Source organism: Zootermopsis nevadensis, unplaced genomic scaffold (assembly GCF_977971745.1).
Source record: "Zootermopsis nevadensis isolate Lab colony 2312 unplaced genomic scaffold, Znev_1.0 Znev_ptg000030l, whole genome shotgun sequence".
In the NCBI taxonomy this organism is placed as follows: domain Eukaryota; kingdom Metazoa; phylum Arthropoda; class Insecta; order Blattodea; family Termopsidae; genus Zootermopsis; species Zootermopsis nevadensis.
In genome coordinates this window covers 12,492,791-12,517,753 of record NW_028259162.1, presented here as the reverse complement: position 1 = coordinate 12,517,753, position 24,963 = coordinate 12,492,791, and the positions used below count along the sequence as shown (strand labels likewise).

At 37.8% G+C, this 24,963-nt stretch overlaps 1 protein-coding gene across 2 annotated transcripts in view; it reads right to left on the bottom strand.

Annotated features, from left to right (window-relative positions):
- Positions 1-24,902, bottom strand: part of LOC110839656 (frizzled-4) — a 48,316-nt gene extending 23,414 nt beyond the window's left edge. Inside the window, exons 1-3 of one of the 2 annotated variants that reach the window (XM_087358899.1) lie at positions 24,799-24,902; positions 21,098-21,208; positions 13,407-14,026 (exon numbers count right to left, since the gene is read on the bottom strand). In XM_087358899.1, coding sequence (XP_087215025.1) covers positions 13,407-14,026; positions 21,098-21,115 — 638 coding nt within the window. In that variant the 5' untranslated portion in view covers positions 21,116-21,208; positions 24,799-24,902. Of the gene's footprint in view, positions 1-13,406; positions 14,479-21,097; positions 21,209-24,798 lie in introns of those variants that run through there. The other variant, XM_022084044.2, reaches the window with a different exon arrangement.
- Positions 24,903-24,963: the final 61 nt, after the last annotated feature.

The following is a 24,963-nucleotide window of genomic DNA, read 5'->3' as shown; positions in this document are numbered from 1 at the left end:
GTTGGAAGTACCTGAAACACACAAACTCTAAATAAGTCTCTGGACCCCGGGCTGGCTGTCCGAGATCTCTACACTTAAATTCTGATAAAGTACCTTAAAACAAGACAAAACCGCTTCAACCCTAAACTTTCCAACACGTAATTAGCACAATTTCAATCAAGTATTCGGTATTTTTTGTAGTTTCATGCAGATGGATGTGGGACCTACACCACAAGTTTATTTACTGGAAGGACAAATGAGTGTACTCGCTTATTTCAATGTTCGTCATGTACTGTTTACACACAGAATATGAAACGAATGCCTTATGCAGAAGCCACTATCTACAAAAATACAAATTTGATCAAGATAAATGTACTGGGAATTTATAGTTTAAGTTGTCAGGGCAATTTAATTTTGGTATGTACTGGTTTCTTAAACTCCTGTAAATTTAAATTTAAAATTAAACTACAACAATTTTACAAACAAGGAGGCCTAATAGGCTATTAGAATATCGATCTGTGTATCTAATTCTTCAAATCGATCTGTGTCTAACGTTCAACTCAACATTTTTTCTGAAATCTTATACAGAACCTACTTAAGTTACTACAACAGAAAGAAAAAAATATATAAAGTACATTCATAACGGTGAATTATAATCACCACTTTACGGTCTTACAGGACAGTGGTAGCTTATATGTACCACCTACTTTAACATACAATAATTTTATAATTTTCCCATACAGTGTAGACTATTTATGAGTTTCGTGATCCTAAAAATAAACAGGGATTATTTCCATAAACAGTATTAACCAATTCGTCTATACAATGAAGACGTGAAGATGATGTGTTTTCTTTAAGAAAGGAACTGACGAACTTCGTATCTACAAGCCAAAATATAAGTCAATTTTATATTAACCTAATCGAAAAAATACAATTTCAGGATAACTGCATGCCTTTGTAAAATGTTAATAGTAACGGTCTTCCAATAACGAACGTCACAAAACAATAATGCCACGGCTTTTAGAGAAATACACTCTGTAGGGTTGGTAGCGTTCCCACAGCGTTGGTGAAATGGCATCTCAAAATCTCCCCCGTAGAAACACTGCACCGTTGCCAATTATAAAACGTAAGGGCAAAAAATTAAACGCTTATTAAGGAAGACAATTTCAAGATTCAGGATCAACGTGTTAGAAAACATGGCCAACGTTCTCCATATATTACAACAAAACTTGACACCTCCGTTGCTATAAGCTTTACTTATAATTGTCTGCCTGATATACAACACACAGACAGAAGAGTGAAATTTCTTACACATATCCGGTTATCTCATTTTAGAACTAAAGTTAGTCGAGAGTTCATTTTACATCAAGGATGCCGTAATACATTTATCACAGTCCAGTTGGCTTAATTCTGTCGTAATTCAAACAACAATTTACAGTTCCAATTAATGTAGAAAGTAACCCACAATCAACCATTCAGTAAATCAACTGCTCGATTACACGGAATCGCCTGGAGACCATGTTAAGTGTTCCAGACGAGCCGAGGATGAAATTATAATAGCGATTCTCTCTCTATCTCCCTCTTCTTCATGTGCTATGGAACAGCCTGCTCCGCCCATACATACACCGGTTGACTCTTAAAAATATACATTAAGCAAATCCTCAAAATAACGAAGTTAACATATTTTTTCAATCTCCCAGTCTCGCGTGTGTTGTGACTGTAGTATATTGTTCGTCCATACGCGGGTCAAAATTATCTGAATTTCTTTCATTCAGGAACAAATGTAGGATTTATAGTCTGATGTGACTACATTATTTTTTTACGGTCAATTCTGATGATACGGGAAAGGGTCGTGGCCTACTTAAAGCTACTAACCCGGCATTCACGTGGTAATAATAAAAGCAAAATGATATGTATTTATTAACAGTGTAGCTGACCTGTGAACCTCTGTGTTGAAATAATAACTGTTCTTAAACGACTTTCAAAACAACCCAGAAATTTAATTCTACGTTACTGGTTATCACGGTATATATCAACGCGAAATAGCATAAATGTGTAACAATATAAAATAATTTATCTGTCCAAGTACAGAGGAATTTCAGAACTAAACTGTTCTACTAAATGAAGACACACAAACATTTTAGGTTTGAATCTTTCAATTGAAGAAGAAAAAAAACTGCAGAAGTGAATTACCTAGAGGGGCACGAGATGTTCACTGAATCTTTCACGTTTTGCTAAACATCTAAACAGCAGATGAATAACGCAGCATTAAAACCTCGATACATTTATGGGACTAATACGATTTTGAGCTTAACAGAAGGAAGATAAGACGCTAGTCAGAACTTATTAACTTGCCTGCTTCTTTTCGTTAATTTTAATATCAAACTTCCATGAGAAGCTGATAAGTATTAACAACAGCAACATACATTCTTCAAATCAGTTTAATTTAACACTATCGAGATGGTGTTTTAAGATTAACAAGAACGTGAGAGGCACAAGTTCCTTTCATTTAAAAAGAAATTACAGCACAACGTGAGAACACGCCATCACTAGCTACAGATGACCTTCTAAACGGAAAGCTTGACATGTAAGTGAAATCTGCTAAGAATGGCAATTCTGGTAAATAATTTAACGGAAACAAACTGGTAATTACTAATAATTCCGAAATTTTACGAAATAAAATGTGAATCTTCTGATTCTAATAAACATTTACGTCGAATGTTCAGCACATTCAGCGGATCACTGTTTTCGTGTGAAACATGTCACCAAAGTCGAAACACTCTCTCCACACGCAAAAGTTCGAACAAACATTGTTCAGTCTCCTTTTCTTTCTACTTCATGTATGAAACTCGCCATGTATTGGCATATTTATTTTCTAGGATTTACGCTGACTTTTTACGTATAGGGCAATTCTGTTACAAATACATTACAACTATCTTTTATTTACAAGATAAAACAGCCGTGTAATGTAACATCTGTCTAATAGGGCAGATTTTTATTTTTATTTATTTTTTCTCATGGAAAAAAAAAACTTGTGTTACCGATACACGACTAATTTATTTTCGCTCATAAGCGTCAGTAGAACAAGTGATTCATTATTCATTCCGTCATATCTAATAGATAAAACCCATGAATATTAACCGCTGCTTCCCGAATATGTAGATAATTTAAGATGTACATCCGCCGAGAGACAATTGTCAAGTTTCGGTATGACAATAATACATCAACGTTTCCTGTTATGTCGTTGTCACCATGAAATGAAGAATGACATCTGAAAAACAGATTGACCACTGAACGAACATTTGAAACAACTCCTGAGCGATCTTATCTGTAAGATTACTTTACCAGCTTCATTTAAATTTCTGATAAAAGCACTTCATAAAAAATAAAGTTTCTGTTCCATTATATCTTCTAATTTAAGTTTATAATTTTTGTCAAATGGCTCTAAATTCAGGCCTAACTATTTCAGAACTGCGTATGGGTACGGTTTTCCAAAAGTTTAGACCAATATAAATAAGTTGGCTGTTGTGTTAATAGATTATATATACTTTGTTTAAAATGTATTAAGCCCAATGGTACCTACATGTCCCACCTTCTGCAATAATCAATCTTCATTTGTTTTCATGGGTTTCGCGTGATTCCCGCTTTAAACCAATTACTTATTTTAAAAAAACATCAACGAACTGATCAATTTAATAAAGAAGAGTTGTATTTTTTCTCTTTTTTTGCGGTACGGACTGAATTCTTAAATATAATTTACATGAGGTTCGGCTTCAAAAGGTCTGACAAATCATCCGCTAGTGTTTCATCATTAGTAGTGTAGTCCTGTGTGTATATTTAATCTGTTGATGTAGCATTACTGAAATATGTTTTAATATGACGAATGTTGATAATAACCGCTCTCTTGTGTTTGTTGTAACAGTAAAAATAATCAGAACTGAACTGACAGCAACTGTCGTGCAGTTCCTAACAGCACCAATTCAAAACTATCTCTGATGGCTAAATTCCTCTTATTCGCAGCGAAGTAAGCGAACTTGCCAGTGATTATAAGGGCCATTACTTTTTTTTTACTACGAAATGAGTACAAAGCCTCTGTATATTTTTATATTATTGGTAATACTTAGATTCATAAGAAAAATGCTGCCTCTGTGTTAAGATAAATTAACAGTGTATCGATTCCAATATACACATATACAATTATTAATGCCACGAAACATTTACCTAATAAACAAAGTTAAATAGGAAATAGGCAAAGATACTCATTTATCACATCCCGCACAACATTACGTATAAATTCACGGCATCTGAGCACAAGTTAATGTGTGGATTACAAAGCTGTCTTATAGGAGCAGGACTAATAAACACCGAGTAAATGTGACGCCGCGTAAACTGTACAGAAATAGACTTCTATTAGTACACAGCTGTCATCAGTTTCAAGCAGCCGAGCGCGTTAGTCAAGGCTTCACGGAGGCAGAGGCTGGCTGGTTACCCTCGTTACAGTTTCACTTACCAGTGGGCAAAATAAACCGAATTCTCCATCGGCTCTGATGATCATTGGGTAGGTGCATTTGCCTAACTACAATGACCATCCCCCACCACCCAAAACATTTAAAATTAATAATCGAAATTACAACTGAAACAACTTCAAATAATAAAAAAAAAAAAACTGGAAGAAAACTAATTACTGCAACTCTTCTATCGCTCGCAAAACAAAATCTCACGAAAGGATGTAAGATTAAAACCCGATAAAGAATCAAATTTATGGGGCGCAGTCGTTTGGACATATCAACTATTTTCTCTCACCCTCGTGTGTACGACCCAGTCTTAGAAATCGCAGAATATTTTATTCTTACTCATACACCTTCGTAAACTGGGCATGTCGGTGCTCACCAGAATGCAACTATTATCCTGTAAGATTTCTGGTTCTTACAGCGACGAATATGAAGATGGCTGTTTTCTGGGCTGTTGCGGCGTGTAGTCTAGTACTTTACTGACGTTTCAGAGGTGCTTGTCTGTCTCCATCAACAGATCGTTCTGATGATGGAAACAGCAAGCACTTCTGAAACGTCGGCAACAAACCCATACAACAGCCAACTTTAATAATTATTTTGAGGCGCAATCACTTCTTCACGATCTAGAAACATTCCAAGGGGCAAAGTTTTACTGCAAGGATCAACAAGGTCAAGTATCTGAACCTCGAATAATCTGCAGAAAAAAGTAAAGTTAATGTTTCTTAGAACCCTTGCCTGTTTCAATATGCTATATCAGGGTCACTGCGGTTCAGCTATCAAGCAATATATTTCAACTTTACATCATAATGTTGTACAGTTTCTTTTTTCAGCGTTGACATGTCACAATTATTGCTTTCCTAGAAACACAGGATATACCAACATCTGCAAGCAACATTTTAAACCCACGATGCAGCTCCTATTACATGTCTTGAATCATTTCCATATAAAATTATTACGAAAGATGTTCTATCTTATTTTCAATTTTCTTATGTTTTATTTTTTATTATAATATTTCCTAAACTGTCTAATTGGCCGAGGGATAATAGTATACTACGTCGAGGCCAGTCAACAACAGGTTAGCTTGGGGTTCCATTCCTCTTCGTAGAAGGTCAGACAATTATGTGATGATAATCACTGGCTGATGCACTCAGAAGAACAAAGTCAAACAAACAGGCGGAGCCAAGTTCCAAACAGGAGGTAAGCGTGGAGCGGACTGTTGACTCCGGCTACACAGCTCGTTAGAATAACCAGACCCGTCCATACTCTACCCACCAAAATGGCCTAGAGCGACACGCGGTGTTGCCGCTACCATCTCTTCTAGATTGCCGGAGCGCTCGTGAAATCTGTTTAAATACAGGCTGCAAAAATAAACGCGACCAAACATATAGTTTTTATTACATTTTTGTTTTCAATCCGATTTGAAAACAAGCAATATGGCAAACGCGGTCTTGTGGAAAGTTGGGTAAGAACATAAACAGTCTTGGAGAGTAACATTCCACCCAGCTGTCCTCGCTTTATTGCCACGATGCCTAGGAATGAATTTGTATCGTTTATAGAATTTAACAACTCTACGCCAAGATGATGATTACAGCATTCTGTTTCATTAACCACGCAATTAAGCATCAAATTAACTCATATTCGTGCAAAAGTTCATCTATTTTCTTTCATTTTCGAAACAACTGTAAATAAATCGTTCAAAGGAATGATTACATTAACGTTTTATTTTTTGTGATATCTGGGAGTTTTCTATAGTTTATTTTCTAGTTTATTAGAGTTTTCCCCTAATGTACTAAATCACAGAGTTGGTTATCCTGAAGATCATACCAGCGTACAAATGTCGTGGACGCAAAGCTACACCAATCTAATGAACCTGAAAATCAGATAAGTGGTAAAGTTCACGCTCCGGCCGACTTTCCCTCCAATAGTAATCCCTGTACTATAAAATAGTATTCTTATTCTTCTCAAGCTCTACAGTCCACTGTGAACTTTGGCTTCCTGATAAAATAGTACCCCCGGGGGTATGCGAAGACATCTTAGGGGTTACGTGAAATTTAAAAAATATATTATTTTATGATAAACACTGAATAATCAGTAATGTAATTTATTTAATTTATTTTAGATGTAGATTATATACTATGTATAACTTGAATTATACATCAACAACTTTGGGGGTACAAAGTTGAAGAGAAATTATATCTGGGGGTACGCGAACAAAAAAAAAGTTGAATACCACTGCTCTAAACTGTACTCAAAACGTCGTGCAAGTATTGCGTCTTTATTGCATTTTTTCAAAAAGGCAAGTTCTCTGGCACGTACTTGATGAATAAATTTCACTAATTGTCGTCAAATGTCACGACATGAATTATCGGTCATATTATCGTCTAATAACATTGTATATTTCAAATTTTAAGTCTTAAGATACAACCGAATGGCATCAAACACAGCAGACTTCTTGGCACATCAATACCCCTCCCCGCCCCGATACAACAGTCAAATAATAAACAGCATCCACAATGTTATGACGTCTTCCCACACACAGAAACGTGAAAGAAACGGTAATTGACAACTAGACGAATGGACCTAATAATATAATGAGATATTTGTGACTAGAAATCTGTACACACCCTGCCATTTGCATGGTACCGAAGCAACAGCTGCCTAATACGATTGACACTTCAAGATAAATGAAAAGAGTTAACATGTTCATCTCCTGAATTATTTATTTATGTCTTCACCTTCATGAGGTAAGGGATCATATCTCCACGAAGGCGACGCGACGGGCTCACCTCCATTCTTAGCTGTTCAGACTTTGAAAGATGAATTACAATATGCGTAACTGATACGCATTAAGCGTAATACACCGAATTAAGTTAACTTATTATCAATACAATTCAATAGCAAAGATGTGGACTGGCATTAAACTGCTGCTTACAAAAATGAAGGCATCAATAACTAACTAACTAGATGGCTTACGAAACCCGAGGGTTCATCACAGTATTAAACAAAGCCCTGGGCCAACAAAATCCAGTCTCCTTCAACTCCTATCTCCCACAGATCCCGCCTGACATTATCCTCCCATCTACGTCTAGGTCTCCCCAGCGGTCTCTTTCCCTCAGGCTTCCCAACCAATACCCGGTGCACACCTCTTGTCCCATCCATGCGCGCTACATGCCCCGCCCATCTCATTCTTCTCGAATTAATCACCCTGACAATATTGGGGGAGAAGTACAAATTTTTAAGCTCATCATTATGCAGCTTTCTCCATAAAACACTGCGGTTCAGAATTCAACCCCTCAAATTTAGATTATTTCCGACATTAATTTCCTCAATTTTCAACTAACGTCCAAGTGACAGCTCCGAGATTTATAACAGGAGTGGGTGACGCCATTAATTGGGCTGTATAAAATGATATTATTTTATATTGTAAAAAAGCCATTGCGAAATACAGCAAAATGTTGTTACCATTTATAAAGAACTTAATATAAATTAATTTATTTCCAATCCTTCAGGACAAATATATGCGGGAGCTTGGACCAGTTACGTCGAAAATTGCATATATGGTATTTTATGGAAATCACGAAACAACTTTCATGTCTACAGACAAGAGGGAGGGCAAAGCAAATAGACGAACGTCGTAAGAACACAGCTTCTTCTCGCAGGTAGACCAACATCCAACATCTGCTCTACAGTATGCTTATTAAAGTGCGGCAAGCCACATAACATTTTCATTCACAGGCTCCCTCTCGCTACATTCTGTACAGCACCATCAAACATCGGACAGTTGCGCACAGCTTGGCAGGCATACGACTGGAACAAATTAAGTTAAATGCCAACTTGACTGGCAGTCCAATTACATTGCAATGTAACATGGCTGCCGGAGGCTGTTCTGCGTACGTCGGTACTGCATTCAGTCGATATGTGTGTATGTATTATTAAGTTATGGAAGTCGGCTTATTCCTGCGTACTTTCACCGATGACAAAGACAGCACAAAGACCAATGGACAACATGGCGTTGGCCAAAGACGGGTCTCTGACGAACGCTAAGCTGCAGGTTAACAAAACGGCCCTCATGAATAAACGAAACCTTCCAGAAAGCCCCCAATCTATTATGCTTCATAAACAGCAGAAGAAGAACAAGAATGTTGTTGGCATTTCGGAAAACTGAAGAAAAATAGAATACTCAAGTTTAGCTCTTTATCCAACAGAAATACTTCTAGCGACTTCCATGTATAAACAGTCGTGATGTCACATCTAGCATCTTTCCATTAGCAGCTACATCCCAAGATATTATAAATTGGGATGTTGCCTCACAAAATATGACACATTAACCCTTCAAAGTACAGTGGTAACTGTAGGTTACGTACTTATCACATGACTTCAACATTCGCATAGTTGAGTTTAAATTATTGGTTTCAAGTTGAAAGAAGTTCAAATTTAAAAAGAAACGTTTTCTTTTCTTAAACTTATGTCGCTTATTGTGTTGTGGTGATAATCTTAGAACTATAGGCGTGGATTTAAAATACGCGATGCATTAAAAAAATTGGCTATTACGTTACTGTATTATCAAAATTAGGTGATTTTCATACACGTTTTTCAAATGAGTGAAAACATGGCTTTTCGTTTTTGTAGGTCTACTTTCGACACCAATTTTCTAAATTAACACACACTGCGATTTTATTTAATGTTTCAAATATTTACCGATTCGCTTCTCTATCTCATAGCTAAACGGTCGTCTCTGGAAGATATCCTTTCTGAAACATCTTTCACTTTATTCTGTACTAGTTGAAATATGTCTAAAATACACTTTCGATTTCCTATAAATGATAGTCCACGCCCAATTTGTACTTAAGTCAAGTATGACGATAATAAAATTAATAAAAGTATTGTTAATCCAAACGACGCTATAAATGCGCTGAGACGGCGACAGAACTGATTTATAACAAAGGCAGAAACCAGAATATGTAACTACAAATGTTTAATCTTTTAAAAAAGTATGTATATGTCTCTTCTAAAATTAGAATATGCATAGTATTTACTCATACAATTTCATTCACCCAACAAATAATGTAATTACTCTACATCCTTCACATAATTTCTTATTTTTCTACAGTTTGAGTCTCAGATACGAAAAGAGAATCCATTCCTACCATTCTCAAACACGCTGTGTAAAGTAAATGACTGGGAATCTACAGGAACGCATGACAAGACGGTGAAGAATAAATAGCCTACAAAAAATAGTAAAACAGTCTTCTACTGCAGTAATAAAACAACTTCTTTCCGTAAATGCATACAAGTTTCGGTAGCTTCTGCCTAAAGATACAGACAGTAGCTGCAAATATAAGAATAGTCTCCGAATAGTGGTCCTCTAGCTTGGGGATTCCATTACGAAAATTTTAATGGATAAAAAATGGGTTATCAGGAATAGAGCTGTATGGAACGGGCTCAGGATGTGTGGTATTAGCGGAATGAACCTCCGTGTTCTGCTGCCAATACATATGGTTCGGACGTATTTCGGAGTCTTAAACGTTTTCCTCATGGTCCTAGTTAGCGGGACAGGACGTCTGATAGTTTTGGTGGAGTTACCTACTTTTATGGCTGTTAAACGTAACGAAATGAAAGTCGAAACGGTTCACTTTTCAGGTAAGAGATTTAATGTAAGATACTTGCAGAGGATGTTTTAAGTCTTCAATTAATATAACTTCTGCGAGCAGACATCATGAAGCAACTGATTAAAACCAGAAGGAACAAGACAAGAAATGTCATTGGATCTACAAGGCCTAAATATGATGAACGATTTCTTCGCAAATTCGATGTCACCTCTGAAGAATACCAACCATCAAATGATCCTCAGCCATCCACGCATCAACTAGCTAACTAACTAACTAGATGGAATTACTGAAACCGAAGGTTCATAACCGAATTAACCAAAGCCCTCCACCGGACCCTGTCCTGGGCCAACGAAATCCAGTCTCCTTCAACTCCTATCTCCAATAGATCCCGCATGACATTATCCTCCCATCTACGTCTAGGTCTCCCCAGCGGTCTCTTTCCCTCAGGTTTCCCAACCAATACCCGGTGCACACCTCTTGTCCCATCCATGCGCGCTACATGTCCCGCTCATCTCATTCTTCTGAATTAATATCATTAATTTGAAATCAATACTTTAAACATATGTGACATGACTATGAAAATCAAACGAACACAATTCTCTTTTTTGTTTATGCAGGATGGTTGCACTACATGATTATGTCCAACACATTTTGTCATCAATAATTCGGTGGGTCATGATTATGTACAGTAACTTTTAAACAGCATGAGTGAAAGGCATGCATAGGCTTTTTTCTCCTTCAATACCTTGTTTTCAGATCGCTAATAATGGTGTGAAAATTGAATTTCACTGCGATTAACTCCTGGGAGGGGTCTTATGCACGTGCCATGAAACAAATTACTGTTCATGAGGCTGGAACACTGAACTTACACTTCCATCTGCGATTTTCTGAAGGACAACACGCTGTCACACTCTTGATTAATTCCTAAACATTCTATGGCCTTTCTAATCTGGAAATAAATTTAGTCCCGTGTCTAATTCAGTATCGATCAAGGTACAGCCCACAAAAACACAAGGCGGAATTAACGTAACAATCAACGTCGGTTGCTGGATCCAGGATCTTCAGAATGAAGTACGACCATAAACATGAAGAAACGAAATAAAATCCTTGTTAAAGAAGGAAATTCTTCTTCAGCACATTTATTTAAGGGCTGACCTTTAAATAATGTAAATTATAAACAGAAGTCTATTTATTAACCACGTAGAAACCCGTAGAAACATTCAGAATGGACGCGCAACTCTTTTGATTTCATCGAGTTTTCATCCCACGGAATTAAGCGATAACACATTTGAAAAGTAAAGTATTGAAATATTTCGAAATACGTCTATGCAAACAGCAAAAGTGTGCCCTTTTTGAAATACTGAGACATTATGAAAAAATTTTACAGAGACCACAGAATATAAGCTGAAAAATAGTTATTACGTTGAAAATGGACGGTCAAGGCTGATTCAGAAGAAATGCGATAGGGAGACGTAATGTTATTAAGATATTTAACAAAACTCTGTATAAACTCCAAGTTGTTATAACTGATTACAGGTAATTACAAATAAAGTCTGGAATGACCTCCAACGGTGTATAATGTTCACACCAAATTTCCTGAAAAGCTACTCATGGGCTTAAAAATTGAAAGGCTAGTCTGCAAAACAATGAGCCTGGTTGCCTCATAATCCTGCTCTCTTTTTTCCTTAAGAAATGTAAAGTAGGTTAAAAATTACACCCACAAAATTCATTAGTTTGCTCTACTTCTTACGAAGAGATATACAGTTGACAGCAAATATAGCACAGCACTTCTTGACAGGTGGATGAAAACTTCTCTTGTAACTTTGAAACAATATTGGCTTATAGCATGCCTATATCATAATATACAGTAACGTATACCAATTAACAACCTCCTGGTAAGCCTCACGCAGGCCATGTAGGCCTTCTTAGGAAATAAAATTGACAAACGGAAGCGTGAAGGAAGAAATTACATACAGAATAAAAACTTCAGCAACATTTAATCAATCAATTACGGATATTATCTAGAAATGGGAAAAAAATCATGAGGGGTATAATATTTATTTCATTTAACTGTTATAGGCCCACAATAATGAAAAAAATAGAAACCCAGGCACAAACTATGATATAAAAGCAAACTAAGGGAGAATAAATTAAATTTTTAATATGTGTACAAAGAAGCGCCAAAAGAGAACGAAATATGGAACAATGGATAATTTGGAAGATAAATTAATAAATAACAACACGGTGGAATGGACACGTTTTACGAACGAAGTCTGAATCCATAAGAAGGCATGGAACATGAAACTAAATGGATGACACCCAAGAAGACCTAGACCAAGATGGAAACAACAGGTTAGGAAATACGTTATACAGAAGGAAAGAACGTGAGAATTTCTTCAGGAAGGTATAGACGAAGGGGCTTGATTGTTGCACAACACGCATAAATCGGTAAAAAGGAAATATCGCAAATCGTCTTCATTATTGTACTGGCCACAAGATTTCAAACGTGCTCGGCTCCATAACACCAACACTGCACATAAATTACAACAAACTTTAAAGCACACAAAAATGTGTTATTATTGACAACCGCCAATTATAGTCGAGACTTTTTGAATTCATTGCTTCATGCACACTGCTATTGAATAGTAGAATTATCACAGCCGGCTACAAACAACAATAAAGAACAGCACAAACTTTTCACACCACCATCACATCACAGCCTTTCCAATTGCTTTTGTTAAACGCCATATTATGAACTTTATAACTGCGATGTAAAACACGTGAAAGGAATTCCCCCCCCCTCTCTCGCCCCCCCCCCCCAATTATCCTCTACATCACCTTAGGATATCATTCATAAACAATATTGTCACTTTTCGAGGTGTGTTTAGTCAGCGGTGTGGTTTATTTGCCTAACACTTTAGCAGTGAATAATAACTACAAATAATTTCAGTTCTGTTAACAGTTTGTCTGGGCCTACTGGTAATTAACGAGGACGGCCATTATAGAAAACAGACAACAAAATAAAACTTGGAAAGGAGTTTGAGATTCGTGCACCATAACTTACCGACATGCACGGCAGTGATAACTAATATTAGTAACATCTGGAAAGTCAACGTTTCGAATCCCGGCCAGGACCCGTTTCCTGAAGTCGTCCTTTGTCTCAAATCTTCCACGCAAATCCCATTATAGTGCATTAAAACAGACCATGGCCGCTTATTTCCACATCCATATTAATTATTCCACATCTTATTGGATGTTACAAGACCTCAGTAATTTGTACAGCGTCGTAAAACAAACATAAACTTACCAAACAGCAGCAGCGGTTCCGAAGTAGTACAGCAGGAGGAATACGACAGCGCAGTTCGCGTTGATGTGTCCGTCCTGCGATAATAAGAGCCTGGAAGGATTTTGGGTGTCGGGGCTACACGCCACGGCGGTACGTCCTGCTGCTGCACGAACCCCCCATCCGACGCTAGCCAAGTTGTAGCAGAGCGCCAGGAAGGCCAGTGGACGCTCCGGATATCGGAACCTGGCTTGTCCTCCTCCCGAGTCCACCAGAAACGTGAGCACAGCGACGAGTGAGGAGATGAAACAGAGTCCGGCCCACACGGACAACCACACTTCAGCCAGGTACTTGTCCGAATTCTCGAACAAAACATCGGCATCGCAAAGTGGGTTACAGCGTCTAGTTCGATTTACATATACGTAACGATTGTGGCGTACGTAACGAGAACAGGGTGCAACACTGGAAGGCCGTGATACAGATGGGATTCTCGAGATGGCTGGCGTCGCAGCGTCGGACGATACCAACCCAGTACGCGGCCCAACTCCCACTTCGCCAGGCCCTTCCATGCACATGTGTTCATGGTTGTTCTCCAACGGAAACTTGGAGCAGTTCAAGGCAGCTGGCCAAGGAAATCCAAATCCCTGTAAAACGGGATAGCAGCGGGCTCTCACAGATTCGCACAACCCACGACATGGCCCAATGGGCGAAGCAACCTTCTCGGTACACATGGGTACATAGACAGAACACAGAAAAAAATGGAGCTGCGCAGAACAGCCATACTGTATCAGAGGAGAGAAAGTCTGGAGGGTAAAATCTGCATCGCCTTGTATTTCGTGACCCACAAGATTAGGCATTCCAGTTACGTTGTAACCGAGGCCCCAGCAAAGTTCCACGCGTATCGGTTCACACGTCCGCAGCGTCGTAGCCTCACCATTTACTGTCAACACCACGATCAGTGGCAACAAGAGCACGTAACACATGACGCAGCGCGGAGCCATGCCGGCCCGGCTACCGCGACACTAATCTCCACACTCTCTCAGCCAGCACTGCGCGAACTGACGATCTGAACCACAGTGTGGGCCGTCTGCCGCCTGGTGGGAGCAGTGCTGCCAACACATGCACACCCAAATGTGAGGATCGCTTACACTCGGAGTCCAGCCGAGTGCAGGGTCAGAGTTTAAGTCTCTAAAAACAAGGCTCGGTGATAAGGTCGTTCCACTGCCATTTCGTCCACCACGATTCCCATTTTAAGTTACCCGGCACTGAACCCGTGTCGCTGCGATAAGAAGTCAGTGACCTATGACACCACCACAAAAATATCACTGTATCACTTGAAGTCTGTGGTAAATAACTTGTACTCATGGACGATTGTTGGTCCATAGAATATCTATTTAATGACGCTACATCAAATGCAGAGGATTTTTAGACTTGAATTATTTCGGAGGATCATGTCTGGTGAAAAGTGAAGCGAAAAGCTAGCATTCTCCGAATATGAATTGCATATGCTGGACTATAAAATTAAAATCGGCCACAAACTATTTACTTCCACGCCCTCCCCAACTGACGGTTATCATCCTACCAAAAACCATCAACTGTATTAATTCATCGATCGAAAAGAATCCTACGTCTCTGAGAAATGTTGCGCATTACCGGTAATCCATGTAACCAGCACAGTTAACCAATTCCTTTATTTAATGTCAAAAAGTTACGACTTGCAATGAAAAAGTCCTTGTACCATGGGCGTCAGTGGAATGCAGCAGGCGTGGATGTCGTTTCCTTTCCACACCGCAGCATTTCACTCAACTGCAAAACTTAATCTCGTACTCCGAAGTTCATACATTTGTTGGTTATTAATACGTTTCGCCTAATAGTAACGTACTCTTAAGATTAAATTTTTTTAAAACTTTCTCTAATTCCACACTACAATTAATGTCAAAATTTGGTTTAAATCAGTTCAATAATTTCTTAACATTACTGGTGGATATTACATACAGAGTAAGTAAAACTATCTCTAATTTAGTTTCGATAATTAATAAATGCTAAATAATTAATCTCACGAGAATTCGTTTGTCTCACATCATACGCAATTAATTCAATCTTCATCAGTCTCGTAATCCACTGGCTAGTAGCAAACTTCTTAAGTATGGTAAAATGCTGTCGCGTAATCTTAGTATTAAACGCAAATAAAATAAAACCATTCGCCATTACAAAGAACAAATGGTGAATGTTGTTTAAGGAAATAAACCCTGCTATATTGAGAATAAACACATCTATTATTTTTAGATTATGAAAAAGCTTTCTCTAGTGTACTGAGACCCATGTTATTTGATATATTGAGAGAAAAAGAAACAAATACTAGATATTTATAAAGACAATAAAATAAAGATTAAATTTAATTCAAAATTATCCGTACCTTCACCGATCAACCAAGGAGTCCGGCAAGGATGTCAACTATCCCCAACTTTGTTCAACAAATGCTATAATGAAATACAACATATTCGGGAAACAGAATAAATAAAAGGAACTCCAATCTCAAAAAATGCAAGCTTAAAAAACAATCCTTTTTGTTGACGACCAAGTACTAATTTCAACTTCAGAAAAAGTTTAACAAATATCAGTATATAAGTTGAATAACTTAATAAATAAATAAATAAATACGGAAAGACAAAGACAATGCCATTCTTTGGCCGAGAACTAACAAGAAGTAAAATAGTAATAGACAACAAAATTATTGAACAAATAGAACAAATAAATACTTTTAATTACATCGGTTGTTCCCTATCATATGAAGCAGAAAATGACATAGATGTTAAAACTTCAGAATTTGTGAAAGTTATGGGCCTTATCAACATGATTTTTAAATCACCAAAAGTCCAAAAACAAACCAGAATTAAAATATATAATACTTTGGCACTACCCACAATTTTATATGGCAGTGATAACTGGACATTGAAAAAAGAAGGACAGAAACAGAATTACAGCTGCTGAGATGAAATTTATGAGACGCACTGCAAAGTACTCTTGGATGGACTATAAAAGGAACGAAGACATTATTAAATAGTTAAAAACAGAACCCGTTTTAGAAAATATTTTGAAATATAAAAACAACTGGCTTCATATGTTAACAGAACACAGAGAGACAGACTTCCCAAATCATTAAAAAGAACTACACACCATGTGCACGAAGAAACCCTGGAAGACCGCAGAAGAGACATTTAGACTACGAGGCTGGAACGGGTCAACATGACCTAACTTCTTGACGGTTTGATAATGATGATAATGACATTGAGAATCACATAAAAAATTCATCAATAAAAATACAGTGTTGCTGATTGTTAAAGTAGTTGAGCCGCGCGACCATTGTGATCAGCTCTTCATAGCCTCACGAAAAACATCAAGGCATATGGAAAAGGGCGGGTATTAAATGTGAGATTTCAGGTTATCACGGCGGCAGACTTTTGTTTTTGTGCTACTCTGTAATGGTCCGCGGTTTCGATAGTAAGAAACCGCTATGGAGGTGAATAACGTTCTAACAAAAACCTTTCAAAGACTGACTTACATCAGTATCCATGTCTTTCATTCAAAGACGGAGTCACATTAGAGTGACTTCTAGGTCATGGCGGACCGCGATTTATATTTAATTAATATATTTCTTGCTCTTTGTGCTATAGGTTATGTGTTCATAAAGAATAAATCTCTGGGTTCGAAAAGGATGGTGTAAAAACTAGTTACTTAAAACAAGCATAATTTCTCGCATTATTTATCTAAACGAATTATGTTTAGAACCAAATAATTGGTATAAATATTTGTGTACGAATTCCGAAACATATTTGCACTACTTGTTATTAATGTCTCTAAGAATGAAGAAAGAAAATACTTGCATGAGAAAAGCTATAGGCCCAACTCCTCACGAAAGCCATGTTTAGATACTTTGAAATTGGGCGCAAATAAACAATCAACTTCTCTACAGAAATACATAAAAGTTTCAAGTTGAAATTAATGGATCTACTTCCCACATTTCATGAACGTTGAAATAAAACTTATTTTCACGTTAGTCAGAATTCCTATCAAATTAGCAGGATACAAATTACAGTTTATTCACAATCCAACATCCATTTTTTTTGCGAATATCAGATGGAAGAGTATTTAAACGAGGTGGGGGTCACGATCCAACACCCGTGAACCAGTTTTTTTAATCTAGCCTATACAATTTAGAATTTGTTAATTAAGATTTTACTCCCCTCCCAGACAAATTTTTTTATCTCGAATATGTATTAGTACTGGCTTAAAAGCTATGTGCAAAAATGGCCTCGGTACACAGAAATTTGAAAATTAACAACTTCATAATGTTGCAATTTGTTTCAGGATGACTCTCCGTCAGAATTTCCGAGTTTTAGTTTTCCTCTCTTGAACGTAAACTTCACTGAATTCTATAATAACGATGGCTCCATTTTCCTTTGTCTTCCAGATCCAACATTTATAATCCACCCAGTATCAACTCTCCAATCAGCTTGAACGGTATAAATTGTTTTTAATTATTAATTTTCGATATGCGTTTTACAATATAAACGGTCATACATCTACAGTTAACATTGTGTATCAATTCCATGACGAAACGGCAGATATTATTAGAAATCTTACGATTTGAATAACTTCGGTCCCCTGTTCAATAATCCCTACATATATTCAGATTTTTAAGCAAATCATATTATATTTCAAAACTTTAGTAGCACGCAGGACCTTACAGCATGATAAGTTTGCCACATAACTTACAAGATAAGTCATACCGGAATGTTCTACTTATGTAATCATTACGCAAAATGCATTTTCTCACAATTTTGTATTTCACAGACGACATTTTCCTTTACATACTCCGGCAGTTGGTCGGAGTCACTTGCCTCAGAAATCACAAAAAGCAAAAAATAATAAATATTAATAACACGACGCATGGCAGTAATAATAACAGGTCTAAAGGCACAATCCGACATTTAAGTAACAAGATGCAGAACGGTTGTGATCTTCGAAGCGTTTAAAATTAAAATCGATGAACGTTTTGCTCCAAACTAACGGAACCAGACCCTGCTGTCTTCGTCAATACGTTTTGTACATTAAAATAAGAAACGTTTCGGGGGAACAAATTACCTGAAGCCAATTGCATGATCCACTACAATACACATTGGGCGAATGAATTATGCTTATGAGCACAGGATGAAAATACAAACATTGGAGGAGGGGAGTACCCCCCCCTCCCTGCCGCAGGTGCAGTAAGCACTCTGGTGTTCATGCATGCAACAGTTGGTACGCCTTATTGAACAGCATTCCTTGGCAGTCGTCTCTGGGTCTTTGCATTTTAAACGAGATGACGCCACGCCGGCCAGAGGGTGGGCGGGACCAACCTTTCAACTCGACAACATTTCATTGTTTCTCAAGCAGCCAGGCAGCGTAGTATGTTTACCTTTATCTTTATTGATCACACTTGCGTACCTTGTAAGTCATCACCCAACTAGACTCCCTCCATAACCATGTTTTGTGGTTATGAAGTACCAAAACCCATTACACGGCCTGCCAGAAGTGATCATGGATGGCGTTTTTGGAAGACATATAACAGTCTGATTGCTAAACACTATATATATTCGTGAGTTGAACACGTAAAATAAGCGCATTATCATATCTACGTTGTTTGTGTATTTCTACACCGGTTACAATGTGCAGCAAAAAGACTTCAATTCTAAGAAACGTAAGATTTATTTGGAGATCATAGCTGCATCGATTATAAGATAATACAATACTCAGAAACAAATGGATTTATTTTCATGCGCACACTGAGAATATATAAAATCATGCATACAAAGAAAACTATTTACACTTTGAAAAGATACTTAGTGCCAAACGCGTTTCTACCCCAAGAGGTCATCATCACTGGCAAATTATATGATTTAATATGAATTAATTTTATTATCACTGATGATGACCTCTTGAGGTCGAAACTCGTTTGGCACTAAGTGTCTTTTCAAAGTCTAAATAGTTTTCTTTGTATGCATGATTTTTTTATAAATACGCTGCACGGTATGCAAGGCTTTAAGAGATTGAGAATATTCTGGTACAATACCAGAAACTTTCTAATATGCTCACGACTGAAGCTGATGCTATATTTTTATAAATATCATTTAAAGCTGAATACGTAAGCATTAGAATACATGGAAAAAAAAGTACGTGCTTCTGTCTGGGTATTATAACATTTAAAACAGACCTACATCTCCATTTGAACAAACCTGAATTGTTGTGCCCTTGTGTATATTGATTTGAAGACAAAGGCCAATCAGCGTTGCGCTTTCGTGTCTCAGTCCAGGCATTACAATTATCGGCTTGGACTTTTCTTAATTTCCGTATCACTCCGCTAGAGTCCATTCTTTATTTTGAGTGTGTTACGTCAACAGCCAGATGAACAATTATATACACAGCATAAGAAAATAACAAAAATAATAATACAACAAAATAGTCAAGAGATAAATAGAACACGACACACATGTTGCGACAATAAATAAACAGCAGTTTCCACCAGTTTTAAAAAGAGGAAGTTTTTTTTTGAATAGTTTCGAATTCTGGAACGAATACCAGGTCTATAGTAAAAGGAAATTCAAAATATGGATGAAACATGAAAAGACTGCGAATAAATAAAACAGAAAAAGAAAATCATGTTTTCGGCTTTCCTTCGACGTTAATATACTTTACATCCTCGTAAACGTTATAAACGAATGGTACAAAATTATTCCTGTACGAAATTCAACAAAGTACGTAGTTTCTAAATTTAAATCCGGCTTTTTCCCCGAATTTGTTTATCCATTTCAAAATTCGGCTATACCTCCGAAAGAAATGGGAGATTTTGATGTAACATTATTTAATACAGACAAAATAATTATAGTAAAACAAAAATTATGTCGATACACAATTTTCTGTCTGCATTCCCCATCGTCTTCCTTACATTAATTGCAGCACTTCTCTTTTAGGTTGTGAATGCGAAGCGTAACAGACCCTCCAAGAACGCAAAATATGTTTTATACTGAAGCCAGGTAACATTGCCATTGCACATGACTGAGTAAATTGATCTATAATAATAATGTAATAACGCATGTGGGGGTATGAACCAACAGATATTTAGGGAGATTTGGGACTACGTAGCCTATATTTCAAATTCTCGTTCTTTCGTCAAGTTTAATTTTATTCATCACGGAACAGAAGTCTGTGATACCGTAAAAGCTATAATCAATTTTTTATAAATATTATGAGAGTCCAGAAGCTAGTTGTTATTAACTAGTATTCTTCTCAAGTTTGATATTTGTTCAGTGTTGCTAGTGGGCAAACAGCAGTATTTGTTTTCTTATTGTGACATGCTGAGTATCAACTAACATACAGTCAACCCTCCCTTCGTAAGCTGGAATTAACAGTGCTTTTAATACCCCGCTGTTCATTGCAGGACAAACAAAACTAGCTTATTATACTCTGTTGACACACAAATTATATGTTATGGCAGAACCGAGTTGCCTCCGCCTGAGGGCATAGCTCTCGTCCGTGCAGCTCCAACAAAGTTGCCATACAGCGGTCTGTCTATAGTTTGGTTTATTACTACAACCACGAGCATTTTCTCAATTCCCACCCACGTCGAATAAATTATAATACAAAGTCAAGCTAATGCCATGCGCAACTAATCGTACCTGGACAAATTGCAACATCAACGGTAGATGATTCCAATCATGCTTCTTGGTATCAAAGCAGGGACGGACTGGTCCAACTCACAGAAAAAAGTTCTTGAAGGAGACATGATTCTGCGGGCGAGAAAAAAAGAAATGTTGCATTCTGCACAAACAATAGTGTACCATAAGGATTAGAAGCTAGTCATGTATTCTTTAAAGGGTCCACCAAAATGAATGAGTTTACATGGACATCTTAAAATAGCTCATCCAGTCTCTCTTCACCTAAATATTACTTCTTCTTCTATGGCTCTCCGGTCCGTATTCGGTCCATGGCCTCCTCAATTCACCTCTTCTATTCGGTCCTCTGTTAGGTCCGTCTGTCCGAGGCTTTGATTGAGGTTTCGAAACATCTTCCTTTTTACGGTGCAAGGTTGTTAGCCTTGCGACCAACCCCCAACCTGGAGGACCAGGGTGCCTGTCTTAGTCTGACCTCTCCCCCTCGACCAATCTGGCTAGGGAGGCCCACCAGTAGCTCTCGGGGTCACTGAGGTACTCAAGCCCCACCACCACGACAAGGTGCAGGTACCAGTAAGTGGGATCTAATTATTACAGCTTCTGCAAATTTCCTGATGGTATCAGATCAGAATGTTTTTATTTTTAACCTTCTTTAACTCCCGACCTCATAACGCTTCCTTCAGCGACTCAAGAAGGTGAAAATAGCAGCGCGTAAAGTCGCAACCGAACACTGGATGTTCGAGTACCATACTTGTTGATGAATTTTACAGTATGATAAGCCGAATGATGAATGATGCTGAACAAAGTCGTGAACCACAGCACTTGTTCAAGCCTGCGACCAGTGAACCAGTAGAGCATACAAATTATTAAGTCCTTTCTTTTATTTCCAAGTGGCCCTACATATTTGGCATATACAGGCCGCATCATGCAGGCGAGGTTTTTAAACCGTACTTTTTCGACATCTGACAGGCCTCTTTGGACGGAGGTTAGTCCATTTCGAGGCCTCTGCATACACATTACAACACAACACAGAAAGTCGAAGATAAACATCCGTGCCTTGAGTAGTATTCGAACCCACGATCCTTAAATTCAAGGGAACAATACCCACGTTCAAGACCGCAAGCCAACGTTATCATCAAAAAGTCGTCGTTATGCAAAACTCTAAAACTTTCGTTGTTTTCTCTCTTTTGGATCCAGATATTTTCATCAGCACCTGTCCTCAGATATCCTCGGTCGAAACTCCACATGAATACAATAAAATGCAAAATTGTCCTTATGCACATGGAGAAGGAACTACGTCATGATTCCTGAGGCGAAGACAGATTCTAGTCAGAGATCTCACCGCAAGAATGTCATCTATAAAGGATTCGTTAACTTAGATCATGCTTCGAAGACCAGTAACAAACTGTGCAAAATTGTTCTTTGCATTTTGTCCGCCGTCTTAATTATAAAACGATAAAATTACAACGCTTCGAAAGCTGGATTCTGCTTTCGTCTTCAGGTGCAAAGGGGCCAGTGAAGAGACAAACCAAGTTGCTGGGCCCCCTTGTGGAGTTAGCCTCAGACATGAACGAGGTCGATCACCACCATAAATGTCAGGAATCTACAGAATTTCGCACCGCCGCCATATCGGCATTACCAAGGTTTAGGGGTAACAAGTACGAAGTGGAGTAGCCTACAATAGCACAATGCTCATACCAAGTTTCGTGAAAATCCATTAATTGATTCAGAAGCTAATATGGGGAACGCACACCACACACACGGTTATATACGACGATACAAAAAACGTTTCCATATAAAACAATTTATAGGAAAAATTTGTGATTTTGATGATTTCACCTACATGGAGTCGGCAGCAGGTATTATAAATAACTACTATAACACATTACAGGATATATTTTCAAAAATACATTTTCTTTTTCCCAGTTTGCTGATATGAAATGATGTTCGCTTCAAATATTACACTTCGGTTTAAATCCTTAAACATGTAGAGCATTTGAAGAAAGAACAATGATAAATTGACCTTAATCGTTTCAAGTACAGTCAAAAAAAAGAAAGAAAGAAAAAAAAAGCGTCAAACCTCTATTCGTATCCTACTAACAGACATGCAGATTTACGATATTCCCTAGCGTTTTATGATGAGGCATTCTATGGCATGCTGCGCGTTTAGTTGGTTTGTTAACGACACTGTATCAATTACACATGTTACATAGATTCCAATGAGATGACTGGATGGCTATGAAAAATGCAGAGAACTGAGTAAAAAGAAGTAACTGTAGGCAATTCGTGGTCCCACCATTTGCCTAGAGAGAATGAAAGTAATACGAAAATTCCAGATAGAATAGAAGTTGTCATTAATAAATACTTACGTGGTATTTCCCGAATATGTAACAATCGTTATCAATCGAGCTAAACTGCTCGGTGCTATACTTCAAAAAGCAAATGACCTAACAAGCAGTACATTCCTCTATAACGCTGGCGACCACCTACAAGGTCATACGGCGTTACAACCTAGGATAACCCCTGAAGATGGAAGCGACACGTTCCTCTGAAATGCTGGTAGCCACTACAAGACCGAAAGGCGTCAAAACCTAGAAGGCCACAACCGACAGATGTTTAGATTCAAGATGGCTGTCTTCTGGGATGCTGTGACGTGAAGTGTGGTAAATACTGATCGACGTTTCAGAAGTACTTACGGCCTCCAGCATCAGGGTGATAATGGAGGCAGTAAGCACCTCCAAAACATCGACAAATTCCTGCCAAAGTAGGCGGTGCAACATCTTCATATTCGTCGCCGTGAGAACATGAAATCTCACCGCGGTCTACCGATATAGTTACGTGGTGCAGCCTGATGGACAAACTTTATACTAATGAAGCATTGGTTTCAGAAGTTGCTACTAGATGGCATACCACAACGGCATCTAATTTTGTCCTCTAGCTTCAGTGCACAGACTATGTTGGCAATCCGTAACTCTCGTTAAATGGTTACGTGGGTCTTCCTGGTAATGCGGCCTGAGCGTGTAACGAATCACTCGTCTACTACTATTGCCAAGCTTTTCCCATACGCCTTCCCAGCGTGGTACTTGCGAAAGGGAGGAAAACTTTTCCCAACAGACTGAACACAGAAATATTTCGCAGTTTGCTTCGGAGAATAAAAAAATATTTGAGTTGACGTGCAATCACGGCAGAAAAAAGTGAGGTATAATATCGTAAATGGAAGGCTGAAAATGAAAACAAGATTACAAATGCAGAAAGTGCATTCATACTCTTGCACAACATTAATTTTCTTAATTAACTAAATTACATAACTAGCATACTGTTTTTATCTATTAAATAATCAACTGTGGGAGGGGCCTGCGCAAGGTTGAAACCCTGGCGGCGGTCTTGGTTGTATGTCTTGATAAAATTAACAGTTAACATTCACTATTTCGATTATGTTGCCCTGTGCCTCTGATGTCAAAACTGTCTACTTCTGCTCTGTTATTACCCTAACTTCGAGTCTGGCAATGTCATTCATACAAAGTTTGTTTTATTTACAGTTTATTTAACGACGCTTTTTCAGTAGCTCAGACTATGTAGCGTTAACACATAAAGCTAGATCAGTTGAAATTTAATATATATGAAGTACTGGTAAGCTATTTTATACCATCACTCCCAATTTTTGGCTAAGGAACTAAAATTTAATGATTGAAGTATATTACACAAACCTTTATTTATAAAATGAGAAGTGTTTGTTATCGTGTGCCGACTACATTCATAACCAACTACAAGCACCACTATACCCTACAAACAACATAGAAAACCATACTACAGCCACATACATCTACATGATTCTGTAATGTTTGTAGTAGTTCTCTGACTTGATTACAGGT